This window comes from Chlorocebus sabaeus, chromosome 12 (genome assembly GCF_047675955.1).
Source record: "Chlorocebus sabaeus isolate Y175 chromosome 12, mChlSab1.0.hap1, whole genome shotgun sequence".
Taxonomy (NCBI): Eukaryota; Metazoa; Chordata; class Mammalia; order Primates; family Cercopithecidae; genus Chlorocebus; species Chlorocebus sabaeus.
In genome coordinates, this window is record NC_132915.1 from 1,934,267 (window position 1) to 1,956,873 (window position 22,607).

At 46.4% G+C, this 22,607-nt stretch overlaps 1 protein-coding gene across 2 annotated transcripts in view; it reads left to right on the top strand.

Moving 5' to 3' along the window:
- Positions 1–508: 508 nt before the first annotated feature.
- HABP4 (hyaluronan binding protein 4) overlaps positions 509–22,607 on the top strand; it is a 40,058-nt gene continuing 17,959 nt past the window's right edge. Inside the window, exons 1-5 of one of the 2 annotated variants that reach the window (XM_007969871.3) lie at positions 509–987; positions 6,995–7,157; positions 14,572–14,733; positions 14,945–15,013; positions 20,505–20,588. In XM_007969871.3, coding sequence (XP_007968062.1) covers positions 636–987; positions 6,995–7,157; positions 14,572–14,733; positions 14,945–15,013; positions 20,505–20,588 — 830 coding nt within the window. In that variant the 5' untranslated portion in view covers positions 509–635. The remainder of the gene's footprint in view (positions 988–6,994; positions 7,158–14,571; positions 14,734–14,944; positions 15,014–20,504; positions 20,589–22,607) is intronic. The other variant, XM_007969870.3, reaches the window with a different exon arrangement.

The following is a 22,607-nucleotide window of genomic DNA, read 5'->3' on the forward strand; positions in this document are numbered from 1 at the left end:
TCCCTCGGCTTAACTGTCACTTCCCAATTAGGTCAGGTCCCTTTGCTGCAGCCCGTAGAGAGCTCTGCGCCTGTCCTTCAGGGCACTTTTTCTCCATCTACAGACTCAGATCTGTGACAACACGGAGCTAGTATTTCCTACAACATCACGCCTGACACACGGTAAGTGCGCAATATGCAGCTGTTGCACGGCTAAATGTATACATAAGCTTCAAAGCAGAGTGGCCGATAGCAAATACAGACGCAGTCACGGGAGAAGGCACACACCGCCGAGACACCACCGCCACTCCGCGCCGCCTGGACCAGCCAGTAGCTCCGCCCCTGGGCCCCGCCCCTCCCTGCTGAGCGGAGGGGGCGGGGCTCAGAGGTCGCGTGACGTGACAGCAGCCGGTCGGTGATTGGGTCTCCAGGCGCGCCGTCTCGGGAAGGGGGCGTGCCCGCGCGCGCTGATTGGCTGTCTGGCGCGGTGGGGAGGCAGCGGCGGCGCCGCGGGGGCGGGCGGCGGGAGGGGCCGGACCGGGTAGGGCCCGGAGGGCGGCGGCGGCGGCGGAGCGGGCGGCATGGGTCCTCGCCGCCGGCTTCGCTGAGACGCGCTCGCGTGGGCTGCCCTCCCGGGCCCGCAGTGGTCGCGGCGGCATGAAGGGCGCCCTGGGGAGCCCCGTGGCCGCCGCCGGCGCCGCGATGCAGGAGAGTTTCGGCTGCGTGGTGGCCAACCGCTTCCATCAGCTGCTGGACGACGAGTCGGACCCGTTCGACATCCTGCGCGAGGCCGAGCGCCGGCGCCAGCAGCAGCTGCAGCGCAAGAGGCGCGACGAGGCGGCGGCGGCGGCGGCCGGGGCCGGTCCCCGCGGCGGCAGGAGCCCGGCCGGGGCCTCGGGCCACAGAGCCGGCGCGGGCGGCCGGAGGGAGTCGCAGAAGGAGCGCAAGAGCCTCCCGGCGCCCGTCGCTCAGCGTCCCGACAGCCCCGGGGGCGGCCTGCAGGCGCCGGGTACGCGGGGACGGCGGGGGGTAGCGGGCCACGGCTCGCCCTGCGGTGGGACTGGGGTCCCGGGGGCCGGCTCCAGGAGTGGGGAGCCGGGAGAGTTGAGGGTCCCGGTGGCCGCCGAAGGTAGGAGGAGAGGGGCAGGGGTCACACCCCTTCCAACCCTCGCCGGCCGCGTGCGGGGCTCCGGGGGAAACGCTGGCTTGGTGGGGGTGGGGCCCCCGAACCCTGGCTCGGAGCCGCTACGGCAAGTTGGACGAAGTTGAGGGAGGTTGCCTGGGTGGCGTGTGGGGGCGAACGCTGCGGTCGCTACTCCGGGACTCCCGCATCCAGACCTGGCGGGGACCTTCTCCAGCCTCCAGCCCCGCCTCTGCGGGATTGAGGTCGGAGCCACCCGAGAGCGCGGTGAGGAGGAGGAGGGCGCCTGGTCCCGGGGCTGGGGGCCTCTGTGATGCGGGCGGCCTGGGCGACCGCGGGGCGGCCTGTGACGTCGGGGCCCGGGCGCGGGTCCTCGGCGCTGTCCGGCCTGGCGCCTTCGCCCCTTCCCAGTCCAGTAGCTTCCAGCAGGCAGCGGGCATCGTATTTCAGTACTTCTTGTGGTGCTGATGGGATGTGCAACTTATAAATAGCTCCAGGCTGCTTTAAGAAAAGCGTTTTTAACCTTCCCAGCCAGAATATTCGGAGTTCCCCACTCCCTGTTTAGCAAGAAAAGCCAGTGCGCAGCGTGGTGTCCTGCTGCCTGCGGACGGGGAGGGTGCTTCAGAGGTGATTCTCTCACCTGAACTGCGTCAGTGGCAGAGCCAGCAACGCTCCACCTGTGTTTCCTCTGTTTTCTTGAAATGAGGCAGCGGTCCCAAGGTTTGCAGAGCGTTAGGAGTGAGATGTGTAGATTGACCATTCCTGCCACGCTTGGTGGAGTGTGCAGCGCGGCTTGCTGGTTTGTTCCTTGCTTGATAAAAATTGTGCAGCGCAGCCCTGAGGAAACGTCTCAGGTTTCAGTATTGGGGCTTTGATGCGCAGCTGGGTAATGTTTACCTTTGTTTGTGAAAAGTTAAATCCAGAGTCATCACTTGTGAGAATCAAGTCACTACAATAAAGATGTTGAAAATGATTAAAAAAAAAAAAAAAGTTATTGACTGTCTCACGAGCCTTCGATAGGCCAGTAAATTTCTGAGCCTATCTAAACAGACTGGAGATACGTTGTGCATTTTATATCCTGTTTTTTATGTTTTTCTCTTAAATTTATTTACATGAATATAATAAAAGAATTGAGGAAGGCTAAGCTTTTCTTCACCCTTTATTTTTTCACAAATGAAAATGCTGGGCGCGGTGGCTCACGCCTGTAATCCCAGCACTTTGGGAGGCCAAGATGGGCGGACCGCGAGGTCAGGAGATCGAGACTATCCTGGCTAACACGGTGAAACCCCGTTTCTATTAAAAATACAAAAAATTAGCCGGGCGCAGTGGCGGGCACCTGTAGTACCAGCTACTCGGGAGGCTGAGGCAGGAGAATGGCTTGAACCCGGGAGGCAGAGCTTGCAGTGAGTCGAGATCGCGCCACTGCACTCCAGCCTGGCGATAGAGGGAGACTCCGTCTCAAAAAAAAAAAAAAGTATTCTGTTCTTCAGAAAAACGTGAGACGAGTTAGTGCTGTTAATACATTTATTTTTAGCTTTTTAAAAATTGTCATGCATTTTTGTGTTAAAAATTTTAAGCAATTCCAAAATATATGAGGTTAAGTGAAAATCCTCTTATTTTTCCTACTATTAACACTTTTCATTTATATACATAAATGCACAGAACTGTTTCTTTTCTTTCTAAACTTAAGTGATATAAACTGGGTTGCAACCTGTTTCCTGCATTTAATGTCATGTAGTACACTCATAACTTTTTTTTTCTGTCAATTGTTCAGTCTAAGTGATCTGGCTTTTGAAATCAACTAAAGGTATTTAGTTGATTTTGTAGTTAGAATGGAAATTTTATCATTCAAGTTCTTTTTCAAGTATGTGTTATTTCAGGAGCAAACAGCTCATTAATTTCCATTTATGTAGTTACTGTACTAAATTTATCTATAATGGGTGTCAAAGAGCTATTCTCTCAAGGTTTTATAGCCCTAGTTGATATGAAGCACTGTACTTTTCTAACATATAAAATTTTTGATTTAGTTAGAATGTTGTAAGTGAATGCTTAGCATAGACAAAAATAAAACATGTTTGACATATCATAGAAATGTTAATCCTGAAAGAATGTGGAAGTCACAAGCTTTTCCTATGGAAAAGGGTTGGGTTTTTTTGTTTGTTTTTTTGAGACAGAGTCTTGCTCTGTCGCCCAGGCTGGAGTGCAGTGGCATGATCTTGGCTCACTACAACTACCTTCTGGGTTCAAGCGATTCTCCTGCCTCAGCCTCCTGAGCAGCTGGGGCTGCAGGCGCGCGCCACCATGCCCAGCTAATTTTTGTATATTTTTTACTAGAGGCAGGGGTTCACCATGTTGGCCAGGATAGTCTCGATCTCTTGACCTCATGATCTGCCTGCCTTGGCCTCCCAAAGTGCTGGGATTACAGATGTGAGCCACCGTGCCTGGCCTAGTTTTTTATATTTTTAGTAGAGATGGGGTTTCACCATGTTGTCCAGGCTGGTCTTAAACTCCTGACTTCAGGTGATCCGCCTGTCTCAGCCTCCCAAAGTGCAGGTGTGAGCCACGATGCCCGACCAAAAATGTAGATTTTTTAATGTCTAACTATCTGTCTAGCAATATATATAAACCCTTGGGTGAGCCTTGCTCAATAAGTTCATTTTTTTTTTTTTTTTTTTTTAAGACGGAGTCTGGCTCTGTCGCCCAGGCTGGAGTGCAGTGGCCGGATCTCAGCTCACTGCAAGCTCCGCCTCCCGGGTTTACGCCATTCTCCTGCCTCAGCCTCCCGAGTAGCTGGGATTACAGACGCCCGCCACCTCGCCCGGCTAGTTTTTTGTATTTTTTAGTAGACACGGGGTTTCACCGTGTTAGCCAGGATGGTCTCGATCTCCTGACCTCGTGATCCGCCCGTCTCGGCCTCCCAAAGTGCTGGGATTACAGGCTTGAGCCACCGCGCCCGGCCTAATAAGTTCATTCTTAAAGTCATGAGAGGCTGTTTCAGTTTTGGTTTTTCTAGCCTTTCAGAATTATGTTCTTTGAAACAGCTCAACTTTATTTTGTGGGAAATCTGACTGTAAATTTTATTGTATTCTGTTTCTTTACCTGGGCTTGGTTTAGATGGTGATGAATGCAAGTGCCAGCCTTTTCTTGGCGAGGCTAGTGAAATGCAGTGCTTGCATTCTCCACTTGGAGCTGCTGATCCAGCACCGAAAAGCCCGATTCGTGGCAGTGTTGATCTTTTAGTACTAAATTGTGGGGAAAAAATTGGATGCTGATTATCTTTGTTTTGGGAGGGTTGGGAGGGAAAATGAGATGTTTGCCCAAAACTGATAATTATTCTAATTATCTTTGTTTTGGGGGGCTTGAGAGGGAAAATGAAATGTTTGCTTGATATTGATAATTATTCTAATAAGTAGCCCATTGTACTTAACAGTTTTCAGTTTATACTGTTCGAAAAGGCTTTAATATGGTGTACAGTAAATGTCCTCTTTTAAGTTTGATGAATTGCAAATTTAATTGACACAATTAAAAAGTAACTTGGAGGAAGCAGAAAGGTGGGATAAGCACCTATAAGTAGTTCTGTAGTCGAGTGGAGATAGTAAAAGATGTTTTTAAAACTATGGGTTGGAAATAGGAAATCCGAAACTATGTTAACTCTTTTTACACTGATGTAAAAGTATGGAAAAGTTTTGTTACTGCTGACAAATTTTCTGATGACTGTTATGTCATGATCTATTATAATTTTCAGCTTGTTGGATAATTAACTTTCATAGTGGCTTTTTCTACCTTACGTTTTGAACACCTTTTCCAGTTCTGAACTCTTTTTTATTTTTGTTTTTTATTTTGTTTTTGGGGGACAGGTCTCCCTCTGTCCCCCAGGCTGGAGTGCAGTGGCATGATCTGGGCTCACTGTGAGCTCCACCTCCTGAGTTCAGCTATTCTCCTGTCTCAGCCTGCTGAGTAGCTGGAACTACAGGCATCTGCCTCCGCACCCAGCTAGTTTTTTGTATTTTTAGTAGAGATGGGATTTCACCACATTAGCCAGGATGGTCTCAATCTCCTGACCTGTAATCCCAGCACTTTGGGAGGCTGAGGTAGGCGGATCACAAGGTCAGGAGATCAAGACCATCCTGGCTAACCCAGTGAAACCCCATCTCTACTAAAAATACAAAAAATTAACTGGGAGTGGTGGCGGGCACCTGTAGTCCTAGCTACTTGGGAGGTCGCGCCACTGCACTCTAGACTGGGCGACAGAGCGAGACTCAGTCTCAAAAAAAAAAAAAAATTATATATATCCATTAACTTGAATAAATGTCATATTTTATAGCTATACAACTAATGTGGAGAGTAATTTGTTCCAAGAAAAATTGAAGCTACTTTAGTAAAAGTTGCACATAGTGAGAGGAGATCTTTTAAATGTATACAAAAAAAGATAGACTTTTTTTGAAGAGTAAAGACGTGACAAAGATCCACAATGTATTTACCAAGTATTAGATGGCTTCAAACATAGACTTTGCCTAAGATGTTTAAAACATTAAAACTAAAGAGGAGTAAAGCAAGGTGACAGTATAGAGGAAAAGACCAGAGTCTCGGCCGGGCGCGGTGGCTCTTGCCTGTAATCCTGGCACTTTGGGAAGCCGAAGAGGACGGATCACCTGAGGTCGGGAGTTAGAGACCAGCCTGACTAATATGGAGAAACCTCGTTTCTACTAAAAATACATTAGCTGGGTGTGGTGGTGCATGCCTGTGATCCCAGCTAATCTCTACCCGGGAGGTGGAGGTTGCGGTGGGCCGAGATTGGGCCATTGCACTCCAACCTGGGCAACAAGAGTGAAACTCAGTCTCAAAAAAAAAAAAAAAAACCCAAGAATAAAACCAGAGTCTCTGGTCCCAGCCCAGTGTCCAAGTGCTGGACTCTGAGTGGACAAAGAGATGCCCTCAGGTACTGACTGACTCTTGGGCAAGTTGCCAACTAGCAGTGTTTGGTTCATATTCAGTAAGTTATCACTGCAGGTCTATATATCATAGAATAGCAGGAAAATCTGTTTTCAAAGTAAAAATATAAGCACTATAAACTTTAAAAGCAAAAACCTTGGCCGGGTGTGGTGGCTCACGCCTGTAATCCCAGAGCTTCAGGAGGCTGAGGTGGGTGAACTGCTTGAAGCTAGGAGTTCGAGACCAGCCTGGCCAACATGGTGAAACCCTGTCCCTACTAAAAATGCAAAAATTAGCTGGGCATGGTGGCGCATGCCTGTAATCCCAGCATCTTGGGAGGCTGATGCACGAGAATTGCTTGAGCCCAGGAGGCGGAGGTTGCAGTGAGCCGAGATTGCACACTGCACTGCACTCCGGGCTGGGTGACAGAGCGAGACTTAAGTATGTAAATAAATAAATAAATAAAATAAAAAATTAAAAACAAAAACCTTAGTAGCCGGTGATAAGCCATAGTTGCCATGTAATGTGCAGTTGGGATTCTGAAAGCATAGTCTGAAATACAGGGTGTTCTTTCATTTTCTCGATAGGGCTTACACACTGTGTTTTTGTAAGACTGCTTTTGTCAACTGTAGCTTTTTTAGTAAAATATACCCATGGCTGTCACGGTTATTGGGAGGGGCCTGTAATTATAGGTGAGCTTAGTTTGTCGTATACTTTCTAGGATATAGGGAAAGCATGCTTTAATAGTAACATTCGATTAAAAAGTCGTAGACTGTGGGCAGTTGTAGCATCAGCAACTTTTTTCTTTGAGGTTTTCTAAACTTCCTGAATTTTCCTATGACGTTGATTTCTAGAAAAATGAAATTTACAAGTACCTGTAAAGTTGAATACTGTGTTGTTGCAGATGCTGTGTTCCAACTCTGCTTTGATTTTCTGTTGGTAGGTCAGAAGCGGACTCCTAGAAGAGGGGAGCAGCAAGGATGGAATGATAGCCGTGGGCCAGAGGGGATGCTTGAAAGAGCTGAGCGGAGACCCTACAGGGAGTACCGACCCTATGAGACTGAGAGGCAGGCGGACTTCACAGCTGAGAAGTTTCCAGATGAAAAGTACGTGCTGCAGTCCTCGGCAGGGCGGGTGGGGAACCAGAAAGGTTTTTAGAAAATGCTACTTTCTTTTTTTTTTTTTTTTTTTTTCCTGAGACAGAGTTTCACCCTTGTCGCCTAGGCTGAAGTGCAATGGCGCAATCTCTGCTCACTGCAACGTCCGCTCCCAGGTTCAAGCAATTCTCCTGCCTCAGCCTCCTGAGTAGCTGAGATTACAGGCGCCCACCACCACACCTGGCTAATTTGGTATTTTTAGTAGAGATGGGGTTTCTCCGTATTGGTCAGGCTGGTCTTGAACTCCTAACCTCAGGTGATCCGCCCGCCTTGGCCTTCCAAAGTGCTGGGATTACAGGAGTGGGCCACCATGCCTGGTCCAGAAAATGCTACTTTCTACTGGCTACTGCTTTTTGTGGTATCAGTCCTGGGAATGTTTTACTAATTTATGTGCAATTCATATTACCTTAGATGATGAGAAGGATCTTCCTTTTTCCTTTACGCCTTGGTTCAGGAAATGATTATACAATTAAAAATGAATTGCTTATTGGTAACTGAAGAGCACTCTTAAAAAGAAATTACACAGGAGGGTGTTGAACTGGTAAAGTTTTGTTTTGAAGTTGTAGATTAGAGATACAATTTTGGACTAGGGATATAATTATGGTTTTTGATTTTGCATTACCGATTTCGACTGCTCAATGGATTGAAGTCAGTTCCTAGCTCCATGGTCAGGTCAGTAGGCTGCCACGGTGAAATTTGAAGAAATTTGTTGTGATGTGTAATACCAGTTTCTGGTGGGCATGGCTGCTCTCAGAAGTCCCCTAACACAGACGGAAGTCGTGGGCTGGTGTAGTGTTGCGTGGCTGCTGAGTGATGCAGCAGTGTGGTGGCCGCCGCACTCCACCTGAACACAGGGAGGGGTTGTGTCTTATGCTTGGCACTAGCAGGGTGGGTACTTGCTGTTTAAAGCCTTTGTTTAATCATTTAACCTGTTTATGTTAAACAGAAACAACTAGTGAATCACATTTCAAGGAAAATTAAACAGGCTAAGGAAGGCTAGAATAGTGAACAGTGAAATGTCAAGGGAGCCATTTTTCCAAACTCTTTCTGCTTCTTGACTGCTAATTCCATTCTATTTAGGATTCTGGCTACAAGTTTTAACCAAAACATGTGGCTTTGTAAAACTATACTACAGGGCCTATTACAAACAAAACAAAACAATAGTCCAGCAGAGAGTAACTTAGCCTGGGTGGGCTGAGCAGGTGATGACTCACGCAGAACTGTTCACCTAGAAGTTACACATTCAAGACACTGAGATGGTCTATCTGCAACCATGTTGGAGGGAGAAAACTTACAGAAAGGCTTAATTTTGCCCCTTTTTTGGTGATTACTTCAGATCTGCTGTGTAGTAAGCACAGTCTACTTGCTTCTGCAAAGCTTCCTGGAGCAGAGCTGCTTATTTTCGGAAGCATTTGGGTATTTATTTTCCCCTCACTTTAGGGATTCTGTGGAAACAAAGAAATTATAGTTGACTTGCACAAACCCATGTTTCCCCCCTTTTTTCGTAGCAAGACTGTGTAGTCTTTAAAAAGGATAAAATAGATCTTTATATGTGACATGAAAAGATAGCTATTAAGTGAAATAATACGTATATGGAAGAGTAAGGTGGGATATGGAATTATGGAGGATTTTTTTTTATTTAAATAAATTCAGAATTACAGAAGTTTTAAGAATTATACAAAGAATTTCCATCTGCCCTTCAAGACTCCCCACACACTAACTTTTTACCACATTTGCTTTATCATCCATGCCCTACCGCACCACAAAGCCTTTTGTTGTTATTTGGGAATACGGTGTAGGAATGTCCCCTTACTCCTAAATACTTTAAACACATTTTCTAACAACATGATACAATTTTCAAACTCATTAAAATTAATACAATACTGTTATCTAATTGTCTAAATTACTAGTCTACAGACTTTACTCAGATTTCACCAATTGTCCCAGTGATGTCTTTTAACAAAAGAGAAAACATTTCTGGTTCAGGATCCACTCCAGGCAAACGCATTGTATTTAGTCATCTTTAATTAGGAACAGCTCCTTAGCCTTCCTTGGTCTTTATGAATTTGGCATTTTGAAGAGCACGGGCCAGTTATTTTATAACATGTCTCAGATTTTGAGTTTTTCTGATGTCTCCTCATGGAACGAGATTGCGCACTTTGGGCAGGAATGCCACAGAAGGAATGTGTTCTCAGTGCGTCGCAGTACAGATACATAGGGAATTTTCACTTTCGAGGAAATTTGAATCTTGATATCAGAAAACATTTTCTTAGTTTCTTAAATAATACTCTTAATAAATAAAACATAGAAAGCTTTATGTCTGACAAACTCACAAGCAAAAGAAGGAAAATACCATTCGAGCCAAGCATCCTGCTTTTTACCCCTGTGATTCGCTGTCTTACAACAATCCTAGCAAGTAGACATGACCCTTGTTTCACACGTGGGAAGCCTGGAGCCTGTGGAGTTAGGAATGAGGAGTTCAGTTTGGATACCAAGTTTCATTGTGAAAACATAGAAAGTTCTGGAGAAGGATGGCGACGATAGTTACACAACAATGTGAATGTACTTAATGCCACAGAACTGAGCACTTAAAAATGCTTAAAATGGCAAATGTTATGGTATGTATATTTTACCACAATTTGTTTAAAGCTTGTTAATAATGGGGGGAGGGTCAACATCTGAGGGATTTTTTTTTTTTCAGAACAGGAATTGATTTTAAATGACCAGTAAACTACAGAAAGGAAGAGCCAAAATTCATCTAGACAGAGGCAGACTAATCTCCTAATAGTCTGTGTTCTAAGAGTTCAGTTAAGTTCATTTGGAGCCTAAGGAAAAATTCCTACTGCATTAAAAACAGTAGTTTACTGCTGGAATATGTGCTCCACATGATATAGCAGATCTCGGGGGTGGAGACATGCCCGCTAATCCCAGCACCGCTTATGACGTTGCTTCCTTGGGAAGAAAACATGCGCTCTGCCTAGGCAGAACAGAAGTCCATGTCAGCTGGCTGTGACAAGACTACTGTACACATTGCTGAAACTCTGGGTCTGTTTCCTCATTGAAAAATGGAGAGGGCTGAATTTAGATAATCTTTTGAGATTATGAAGATTCTATAATTCTGTCCAATAAACATGTGTAGGTATCAAAGAAACTCAAGGTGACACCCTTTTTCACTCTCAGATAAGCAAATATCAAATTGCAATTTAGCATATTCGAGCTTGGGGAAAGTGCTCTAAGAGACACTGTCGGTGATGCGGTGGCTCACGCCTGTAATCCCAGCACTTTGGGTAGGCTGAGGCAGGGAGATCACCTGAGGTCAGGAGTTCAAGACCAGCCTGGCCAACATAGTGAAACCCTGCCTCTATTAAAAATTCAAAAATTAGTGGGGTGCGCCTGTAATCCCAGTTACTCGGGAGGCTGAGGCAGGAGAATCGCTTGAACCCAGGAGGCAGAGGTTGCAGTGAACTGAGATCACACCACTGCACTCTAGCCTGTGTGACATAGCGAGATTCTGTCTCAAAAAAAAAAAAAAGAATTTATAGGTTGGGCACAGTGGCTCACACCTGAAATCCCAGCACTTTGGGAGACAGAGGCAGGCAGATCACCTGTGCTCAGGAATTCGATTCCAGCCTGGCCAACATGGTGAAACCATGTCTCTACTAAAAATACAAAATTAACTGGGTGTGGTAGCACACGCCTATAATCCCAGCTAGTCTGGAGGCTGAGGCAGGAGAATTGCTTAAACCCAGGAAGTGGAGGTTGCAGTGAGCCAAGATTGCGCCACGTCACTCCAACCTGTGTGACAGGCGAGACTCTGTCTCTAAAAAAAAAAAAAAAAAAAAAGGCCGGGCGCGGTGGCTCAAGCCTGTAATCCCAGCACTTTGGGAGGCCGAGACGGGCGGATCACAAGGTCAGGAGATCGAGACCATCCTGGCTAACACGGTGAAAACCCGTCTCTACTAAAAATACAAGAAAATTAGCCGGGCGAGGTGGCGGGCGCCTGTAGTCCCAGCTACTCAGGAGGCTGAGGCAGGAGAATGGCGTGAACCCGGGCGGGGCGGAGCTTGCAGTGAGCCGAGATCGCGCCACTGCACTCCAGCCTGGGGCACAGAGCAAGACTCCGTCTCAAAAAAAAAAAAAAAAAAAAAAAAAATTTGCCAGGCATGGTGGCACACGACCGTGATCTCAACCACTGAGGAGGCCGAGGCTGCAGTGAGCCAAGATTGCACCACTTCACTCCAGCCTGGGAGATAGAACGAGACTCTGTCTCAAAAAAAAAAAAAAAAAGAGTTTACTGTTGGCTGGGCACAGTGGCTCATACCCATAATCCTAGCACTTGGGAGGCCTAAGCAGGCGGATCTCTTGAACCCAGTAATTTTAGACCAGCCTGGGTGACATGGTGAAACCTGCATCTCTACAAAACGTACAAAAATTAGCCGAGTGTGGTGGCACACGCCTGTAGTCTCAGCTGCTTAGGGACTGACATGGGAAGATTGTTTGAGCCCTGGAGGTCAAGGCTGCAGTGAGCAGTGATTGGGCCACTGTACTCCAGCTTGGACAACAGGGTGAGATACTGTCTTTAAAAAAAAAAAAAAAGAAAAAAAATTACTGTTACTTTTCTCTTGTTTGTTTTAGAGCCGTACTTTAGATTTCTTTTTTTGAGGCAGGGTGTTGCTCCGTTTCCCAGGCTGGAGTGCAGTGGCAGGATCTCGGCTCACTGCACTCCTGGGCTCAAGTAATCCTCCCACCTCAGCCTCCTGAGTAGCTGAGATTACAGGCGTGCACCACCATGGCTGGCTAATTTTTACATTTTTTAGCAGAGATGGGGTTTTGCCGTGTTGCCCAAGGTGGTCTGGAACTCCTGGGCCCAAGTGATCCAACTGCGTTGGCCTCCCGAAGTGCTGGGATTACAGTCGTGAGCCACCACTCCCAGCCTGGTTTAGATTTTCTTTTTTTTCTTTTTCTTTTTTTTTTTTTAAGACAAGGTCTCGCTTTGTCGCCCGGGCTGGAGTGCAGTGGCGCCATCTCAGCTCACTGCAACCTCCGCCTCCCGGGTTCAAGCGATTCTCCTGCTGCAGCCCCCCAACTAGCTGGGATTACAGGCGTCCGCCACCAAGCCTGGCTAATTTTTGTATTTTTAGTAGAGTTGGGGTCTCACCATATTGGCCAGGCTGGTCTCAAACTCCTGACCTCAAGTGATCTGCCCGTCTTTGGCCTCCCAAAGTGCTGGGATTATAGGCGTGAGCCAACAGGCGTGAGCCACTGAGACCAGCCTGCTTTAAATATTTGCTATAGTTTAGAATCAAGAGTCAGGTTTTGCAAAGATTTCTATTTTTGGTTAGAGGAGGTGGGAGACAGAAAAGCCAACTTGGAGAATGTGTTGAGGTTGGTGTTTCTTATAAGAGACTGGTATAACATTAATGATCAGTACTTCTGTATTTCTTTATTTTTTGAGTGAGGAAGATTGTGAGTTTTGTATTTTTTTTACCTACTATTGTGTAGGGGCTTTTTTTTTTTTTTCCCCCAGAGATGGAGTCTTGCTCTGTCGCCCAGGCTGGAGTGCAGTGGTGCGATCTCGGCTCACTGCAAGCACTGCCTCCCAGGTTCCCGCCATTCTGCCTCAGCCTCCCAAGGAGCTGGGACTACAGGCGCCCGCCACCACGCGCGGCTAATTTTTTGTATTTTTAGTAGAGACGGGATTTCACCGTGTTGGCCAGGATGGTCTCAATCTGCTGACCTCATGATCCACCTGCCTCGGCCTCCCAAAGTGCTGGGATTACAGCCGTGAGCCACTGTGCCTGGCCTAGCGGCTTCTTAATGTAACACTTTAGCCATAAAAGTAGATTGTGACATGCCCCTAGTGCTGGTGTTCGAGCCACTAATGCCATTAGGTTTCTTGATGCCAGGACGTCTATTAAAGAAGTAATTTCTTGTGATTTTAAATGTTTTTAAAAGCCTTACCAAATTAGAAAACATTTCTCTTATTAAACCAGTGTTACAATGGTGAAAAAGAGCTTAGAGCTTACTGAAGGAGAGACAAGTCCTCAGAAAGAGTGATGGTGACCAGCAACGGTGCAGGGAGGAGTGGGTGAGCAATCAGGTCCTGGCTCCAGGCTCTGATGTGGCAGAGGAAGAAGAGGGAGGGGTGGCCCGGACTCTTGCTCATGTTGTGAGTTGGGGATCACAGGAGGAATAAGGGCTCCATGTTGGGCATGTGTGTGCCTGACCTGGGGATGTCCAGGTGGAGATGTCTAGGAAGTAACTGGCTTCCTGGCCTGCAATCAGATGAGAGACACAGGGCCAGTTAGCATTGGATTAGCATGGAGGCCAGGGGATGTGGTGTGAGCTGAGATCCTGCCACCGCACTCCAGCCTGGGCAACAGAGCACGGCCCTGCCTCAAAAAAAGAAATCTAAAGTAGGGTTCTCATAAAACAGACAAAAGAAAAGTGGGAGGCCAACAAGGATGAGGACAGATGGGTATCCGTGTAGAGCACCAAGACAAATGGTTAGGCACGAGAGGCAGGCGGAGAGCTCTTCTGTTCTCTGCATCTTGAATTGGCTGCCTCTGAGAAGTGGAATTGCGTGGCTGAGGAACAGTGTGAGTTTTGTACCATGTTTGGGTATTACCTATTCTAAAAATAATTTTCTAAGGGCAGGCAGAAAAGAGAAGCCAGAAAAGTCAGGAAGATTGGTGGCCAGCAGTGTCCTATGACACTGGGGTCAAATCCCACGAAGACGAAAGTTGCTCTTGGGCTTAACAAAGAGGTCTTCAGCGGCCCTTCGCCGTTTATCTGGAGTCATGAGGTGGAAGGCAGGTTCAGGCTTTCACAGTTCCAGTACCGGCTGGCTGTGTGTTTAGGAGGGAGATTTGGGAAGGGGCATAATTTGAAGTTTAACCATTTTTCTTATACAAAACATTCGAAATTTAACTTAAAGATTTAGTATTAGAACAGGAATGGACTTTAGAGTTTGTTTATCTAACATCCTTATTTTTTGAGTAAGGAAACTAGATCCAGAGAAAGAAATGCCTCACTCGGATTAGTACTAGGGCCTGTCTAGCACCTGCCTCTCATGGGCTGGCCCCACCACTTCGCCTAGTCTGTGCTTCCGTTTCCTCCTCTGTAGGCAATAATTGTATATTAAAGATTTGTCTGCGAGCATCCAGTTACTATATGTAAAGTGCTCAGAACAATGCCGGTATATAGTCTACAGCGTGTGCTCACTGAAGGTTCCCTATCAACTTATGATTCGAGCCACCATTCTTTCCAGTCTATTATAACCATGATTTTCTTTTAGAATTTTTTTCCGGAGGAGACCTTAGACCTTTAATTTACCGTTTTTATTATATCCATTTCTTCCTAGACCAGGTGATAGGTTTGATCGAGACAGACCGCTGAGAGGACGTGGAGGCCCGAGAGGGGGCACGCGCGGCAGAGGCAGAGGTGGCCCCGGCAACAGAGTTTTTGACGCTTTTGACCAGAGAGGAAAGCGAGAATTTGAAAGATACAGTGGGAATGACAAAATGTAAGTGTCTTTGTAAATGCTATTTTCACTTTAAGATGTTGGCAGCACATGGTATGCATCTATTCTGCGTTAATATTTAGTTAACTTTCTAGTACTGTGCTGTTATTCCTGTGAGAAGCTGATCCTGGAATTTTCAGGAACCACTCTTCCTGATGTGGAGATTGACTGGAGACGAGCTTCTGGTTTACGGGACTTTTCTTTCTTTCCGTAGAGCAGTCAGAACTGAAGACAACATGGGTGGATGTGGAGTTCGAACCTGGGGATCAGGCAAAGATACCAGGTACGGTGTAAGTGTGTGCCCTCTGAGAACCTGCAATTAAGTGGAAATCTCTGGATCTTTGCTTTTCTTGAAAATGATGTCTTCCGTGTTGTGCTTTATACCTGTGTGCCCCTAACTAGAGACTGATTTTAGGCTTTTGTTTAGTGAGATAACTTTTTAAAACAAGTTTGCTATGTTGCAGTTAGATTTAAACTGCTTTTAAAATTCTGTAGCCAAACATATTTGTGACAGATGACCATGTATTTGCTGATGCCTCAAACATATGGCACTGTACATTTGCACATGCCTCAAAATACTTTTTGTTGGCTGCACACGGTGGCTCACGCCTGTAATCCCAGTACTTTGGGAGGCCAAGGCGGGTGGATCACTTGAGGTTGGGCGTTTGAGACCAGCCTGGAGAACGTGGTGAAACCGCATTTCTACTAAAAATACAAAAACTAGCTGAGCATGGTGGTGGGCGCCTGTAGTCCCAGCTTCCCAGGAGGCTGAGGTGGAAGAGTTGCTTCTGGGAGGCGGAGGTTGCAGTGAGCCGAGATGGCACCACTGCTTTCCAGCCCCGATGACGCTCTGAGCGAGACTCAGCATCTCAAAAAAACAAAAAAAACGTTTTTTGTTTTGTTTAATTTTATTATTCTTTAAAATAGAGATAGGATCTCACTATGTTGCCCACGCTGGTCTGGAACTCCTGGGCTCAGGCAGTCCTTCTGCCTCAGCCTCCCAAAGTGCTAGGATTACAGGCATGAGCCACCACATCTGGCCTGAAATGCTTTTTAAATTCCTGGATATTCTATATGTTTTTACCTTTCAAAGTTCATGTGGATCCTTGACACATCTTCATTTTATAAAATCATTTGTAGATTGAAGCTTAGTGATAGGTTTCACCTGAGGCTCAAGTTGGACATTTCTCTGAGGCTTCATGGTGCCTTAGATGTGTGCCAGTCCTGCTAGTTAGAGTGGGTACATGGTTCTGCTCTGTTTTATTTCACAGCTGGAGGGATGATGCCTTCCTGGTGTCTGCAGAAGAAGAGGTAGGGCACGCGGCAGGCAGCGCGGTGTGAGCAGTGCTACAGGGCAGGCTTCCCACTAGCGCCAAGGCTTGAGGGGATCCAGGCTTCCACTTTTCAGGCCTCCACTTTGAAGAATATAAGCTTTTTTTTTTTTGAGATGGGAGTCTTGCTCTGTCACCCAGGCTGGAGTGCAGTGGCGTGATCTTGGCTCACTGCAACCTCCACCGCCCAGGTTCAAGCGATTCTCCTGCCTCAGCCTCCCAGGTAGCTGGGACTACAGGTGCACACCACCATGCCCGGCTAATTTTTGTATTTTTAGTAAAGACTGGGTTTCACAGCATTGGTCAGGCTGGTCTCAAACTCCTGACCTCAGGTCATCCGCCCGCCTCAGCCTCCCAGAGTGCTGGGATTACAGGCGTGAACCACCATGCTTGGCCAGAATATAAGCTTTTTACATGAACTTATTTTTCTTAAATTGTTGTCCTTAAAGACAAATGTATAAACTAATACCAAATGTAACAATGTTAGATTTACTACCATTGCTCATTTGTGTTCTCCTTGAAAAGAAGAGAAACTTGTTGAGTGTTTCTCTATCTGGGGTTCTGCAGGATCTTGATGACAGATCTTTTCATTTTGTTTTATTTTACTTTGATAATATATTTTAAAAAGTAATATAGGCACCACCTTCTTTCTTTTTCTTTTTCTTTTTCTTTTTTTTTGAGATGGAGTCTCGCTCTGTCGCCCAGGCTGGAGTGCAGTGGCCTGATCTCAGCTCACTGCAAGCTCCGCCTCCCGGGTTCACGCCATTCTCCTGCCTCAGCCTCCGGAGTAGTTGGGACTACAGGCGCCCGCCACCTCGCCCGGCTAGTTTTTTGTATTTTTTAGTAGACACGGGGTTTCACCGTGTTAGCCAGGATGGTCTCGATCTCCTGACCTCGTGATCCGCCCGTCTCGGCCTCCCAAAGTGCTGGGATTACAGGCTTGAGCCACCGTGCCCGGCTTTTTTTTTTTATTGAGACAGAGTCTCACTCTGTCACCCAGACTGGAGTGCAGTGTGATCTCGGCTCACTGCAACTTCCACCTCCCAGGTTCAAGCAATTCTCCTGCCTTAGCTTCCCGAATAGCTGGGATTATAGGTGCCCGCCACTACGCCTGGTTACTTTTTGTATTTTTAGTAGAGATGTAGTTTCACCATGTTGGCCAGGCTGGTCTCAAACTCCTGACCTCAGGTGATCCACCTGCCTTGGCCTTCCAAAGTGCTCAGATTATAGGCGTGAGCTACCATGCCTGGCTTGGGCACCTTCTTTCTTAATCATCAGATTTACCACCTTATCTAATACCACTACTTCATTTCCGTTTGCCTTTGAACTTAAAATCATTTTGGCTCTTAAGTGGTTACTTATCCTGGAGCGCCAGCTTTGGCCTTGTAATGTTAAGAGGTGACCACTTGTGCCCCTGGCAGGCTGGCATGTCTCGTTGTTAAAATGACATGTGCCCCATGGCACTCATTTTGGATTGGTTTGTGAGTTAGAAAGTCAAAGCTCTTTTTTTTTACCCCCTCTCTCTCTAAGACAGGGTCTGACTCTGTTGCCTATGCTGGAGTATGGTGGCTCAGTCTTGGCTTACCATAACCTTGAAACCCCAGGCTCAGTTGATTCTTCCACCTCAGCTTCCCGAGTAGCTGGGACTACAGGCGCATTTTTTTTTTTTTTTTTTTTTTTTTTGAGACAGAGTCTCACTCTGTTGCCCAGGATGGAGTGCAATGGCATGATCTCGGCTCACTGCAACCTCTCCTTCCCAGGTTCAAGTGATTCTCCTGCCTCAGCTTCCCTAGTAGTTGGGACTACAGGTGCATGCAACCATGCCCAGCTAAATTTTTTTTTTTTGTATTTTTGGTAGAGATGGGGTTTCACCGTGTTAGCCAGGATGGTCTTAATCTCCTGACCTCATGATCCGCCTGCCTCAGCCTCCCAAAGTGCTGGGATTACAGACATGAGCCACCACACCCGGCCTTTTTTGTATTTTTAGTAGAGATGCAGGTCTGCCATGTTTCCCAGGCTGGTGTCAAACTTCTGGGCTCAAGCAGTTCACCTGCCTTGGCTCCCAAAGAGCTAAGACTACAGGCGTAAGCCACCACACCCAGCTAGTCAAAGCTCTTAGGTGGTTAGAATTTGTAATGGGAAGCTTTTCTTAGAATAAGACTAATTTCTTAATAAATAGAGATAAATTTTATTTATTTATACATTTACTTCGTACATTTCTTAATAAATGGAGTAAGAAATTTATTTCTTAATAAATCAGCTTGAGGTCATGAAAATGATGCAGTGCGAAGGAGTTATGTGCTACTTTAGATTAGTGAGAAGAAAGTGGAGGTGAGCCTAACACAGTAAGTAATGGTTTGTGGCTGGCAAAGCCCAAGTGCTTTGCCGTGTATTAAAGGTGTAAGGGCTTTGCGGTAGTTTAGTATTCCTATTTGAAGACACTGACAGCAATAACTGGGTTTAAGGACAAAATGCCTTCAAACTGGTATGACTGCGCCATTTCAGTAATAATGCTTTTCTTCAACAGTTTGACAGCGCTAAAATAGAATTTTTTCTATTTATCTGTGCTGAAATAGAATTTTTCCATCTGCAATAATTTAAAAAGTGTATCATATTATTGTTAAAATTGGAATAGACACCCATGAATGCAGTTTTCAATAATGCTGCCTTTCAACTTTTATTGTGACGAGCAAGACAGTTTTATTTGTTCTCAAAGCAACATTTGATGAAAATCTGTTTGTTGTCAGAGATTTGATTGAGTGTGAGGTCTGATTAAATTTGAACTAGGTAACAAAGCCTTGAAATGTGTAACATCATTTTATGGAACATACGTGCACAAGTAGGGATTTTCTGCACCAGCACAACTGAAGTCAAAATATAGACATGGGCCTTGGGGTTATATCTTCCTTCTGATAAATCCAACATTGGTGATTTACCTTTTTTTTTTTGAGACGGAGTCTCACTCTGTTGCCAGGCTGGAGTGCAGTGGCACGATCTCAGCTCCCTGCAATCTCCGCCTCCCAGGTTCAAACGATTTTCCTGCCTTAGCCTCCCAAGTAGCTGGGACTGCAGGCACGTGCTACCACGCCCAGCTAATTTTTGTATTTTTAGTAGAGATGGAGTTTCATCATGTTGGCCAGGATGGTCTCAATCTCCTGACCTCGTGATCTGCCCGCCTCGGCCTCCCAAAGTGCTGAGATTACAGGTGTGAGCCACCGTGCCTGGCTGATTTACTTTCAACAAAATAGCAGAACCTGCCAAATTAATTGTGGCTAATTTTGAAACTTAATTGTCTTTCAGTTTTGATCATAGGGTTCTATAAGAGCTGTAGGCACAATATTTTATATTCATTTATATAATAATTTAGGTCATCATCGGGGGGGACATCTGTGATTTTTCTTTTCTGTAAAATCAGCTAATTGCTGAAGTTTAAGAAATACTCAGTTTTTTTGTGGTTCATGCCTGTAATCCTAGCACTTAGGGAGGCTGAGGCAGGTGGATCACTGGAGTCCAGGAGTTCAAGACCAGCCTGAGGAACAAAGTGAAATCCCATCTCTACAAAAAATACAAAAAATTAGCCGGACATGGTGGTGTGTGCCTGTAGTCCCAGCTACTCCAGAGGCTGAGGTGGGAAGTTCCCTTGAGCCCGGGAGGTCGAGAGCACAGTGAGCTGTGATGGTGCCACTGCACTCCTGCTACCATGCCTGGCTAATTTTTGTATTTTTAGTAGAGATGGGGTTTCACCATGTTGGCCAGGCTGGTGTCAAACTCCTGGCCTTAAGTGACCCACCCTCCTTGGCCTCCCAACGTGCTAGGATCACAGGCGAGAGCCACCTTGCTGGCCTGGAACCTTCATTTTAAAAAATAAAAGTTAATTATTCAAGTTTTGTTTTAAAGAGTGAGTTTTTTAAAAATTGATTACAGTAGCTTGGAGTTGAGAATTTAATAATTATTTAAATTGTAAAAGTCTTTTCTGTTATTGTAGTTCAATTTATGGTTTTTTTTTTTTTTTTTTTTTTAAACTTACTTTTAAAGCCCTCAATAGGCCAGGCACGGCGGCTCACACCTGTAACCCCAGCACTTTGGGAGGTCGAGGTGGGTGGATCACTTGAGGTCAGGAGTTCAAAACCAGCCTGGCCAACATGGCGAAACCCTATCTCTACCAAAAACACACAAAAAAATTAGCTGGGCGTGGTGGTGGACACCTCTAATCCCAGCTACTCAGGAGGCTGAGGGAGGAGAATCTCTTGAACCTGGGAGGGAGGTTGCAGTGAGCCAAGATTGCACCACTGCACTCCAACCTAGGTGACAGAATGAGACTCAGTCTCAAAAAAACAAACAAACCAAACCAAAACAGAAAACAATGTTTTCTCCATCTTAAACATGCAGAGGCATTGGTGTGAACGTATTTGTGTGACTAGAGAGGGTCTTTCTGTTTTTCAGTGACGTGGAGCCGACTGCACTGATGGAGGAACCCACAGTGGTGGAGGAGGCCCAGGGCGCCCTGGAAGAGGAGTCTCCAGCCAAGTAGGGCGTTTCATTCATTCCCTATTGTGGTGTTGGTTCTCTTCTTAATGATTTCCTTTTTTTTTGTTTGAGATGGAATCTCGCTCTGTCGCCCAGGCTGGAGTGCAATGGCATGATCTTGGCTCACTGCAGCCTCCACTTCCTGGGTTCAGGCGATTCTCCTGTCTCAGCCTCCTGAGTAGTTGGGACTATAGGTGTGTGCCACCACACCCGGCTAATTTTTGCATTTTTAGTAGAGATGGGGTTTCACCATGTTGGCCAGGCTGGTCTCGAACTCCTGATCTCAAGTGATCCACCCTCTTCAGCCTCCCAAAGTGCTGGGGTTACAGGTGAGCCATCACACCTGGCCTACCTTGATGATTTCTAAGAGCTCTTCACAGACTAGGAATCTCAACCCCTTATCCTATCACGGAGGGCTGACCTTAATGTATTAATGACTGGTGATCAAACTAATTAATAATTAGTTCAAATAACCTAATGAATATCAGTGATAATTGGTCAAAGTTAGGCATTCTGTCCTCTGCCTACAAGCTCTTTTCCAGCAGCTTGTTAAACTCCTTGACTTGGAGTAGCCTGACTCTCAGATGGACCTCTAGTGCCTCGTCCCCTCTGTGCTCTCCCAGTCCACCCTCCCTCTCTCTTCATTATGTAGCTTAGATCCTGGCTCCATCTCCAGCACCCTTCCAAGTTCTGTTTTTCTGCTTTATTTTTGATACTGAGTTTCGCTCTTATTGCCAGGCTGGCACGATCTTGGCTCACTGCAACCTCCGCCTCCCGGGTTCAAGCAATTCTTCTCCTCAGCCTCCTGAGTAGCTGGGATTACAGGCATGCGCCACCACGCCCGGCTAACTCTGTATTTTTAATAGAGATGGGGTTTCTCCATGTTGACCAGGCTGGTCTCGAACTCCCAACCTCTGGTGATCCGCCCGTCTCAGCCTCCCAAAGTGCTGGGATTACAGGCATGAGCTACTGCGCCTGGCCTCCAAGTTCTTAAATACCCATGCACCTTCAACTCTCTGGCCCTTTGGACTTTCTGCTGTAACTTGCTAGCAAAGCCCCTCCTGGGTGACTCCACTATCTGCCTTCTCTCTGCCCATTCCACAAGCTAAGCAATACAAGTCACCTCGTGGGCCCGGTTAGAACCCTGTAAATTCCCAGTCACCGAGATTCTGAAGCCAGGCCTTGGCGATCCCCGTTCTTGGGTTCACTCTCCCACCTTCTCTAATGACTGTTTTAATTTCTCCTCAAAACCCTGGCACTGCCTCCCACTGTACCCTTCCCCCATCATCCTCTTTCATTTTTTGGATGCAACGTTTCCTTCTATGTCACAGAGTGATTAGGAGCCATCAGGTGGGAACTTCCTCCTCCTCCGACTCCCAAAGATACAAGACTGCTACACCTGTACACCTCCTGGGCTCCTTTTCTCATGGTAACCATCGGGGGGCCATCCCCCCCGACCTCTTCACGCTTCGGATCCTCTCTCCTACTGACTTCATGAAAACTTCACACTGTCAGTTAGCTCCTTCCTTTTTTGGTATATCCTTTTTTGGTATATTCATCTCCTTCCTGACTAGTCTTCCAGTCAGCATTTAAACATGCTCAGTCTCTCCTGTGTAAGTGTCCTCTGGACCCCACATTCTCCGTCAGCCGCCTCTTTCAGAGTTGTGTGTGGCCTTATTCACTTCCTCCCCTCCACTTCTTCCTCACTTTAGCCCAGGCCTGGCTTCTGTCCTCATTGCCCTTCTGAAACAGTCACCATGTCTCAGGATCTAATGGATGCTGCGGTCTGCGTCTTGCTTGACCTCTCAGGAGCATTTGACTTTATTGATTTCTTCGTAAACGTGCTCTCCTGTTGGCTTCTGTGATCACTCTGCTCTTCTGGTTTTCCTTCTGCCTCTCAGCGTCTCCTTTGCAGGCTCATCCTTGTCTTTGTGGTTTTTTTAAACGTTAAGTCCTTCAGGGCCCTGCCTTAGGCCTTCTCTTTCCATAGAGTTTCTTTATAGGATCTTATGTGCTTCT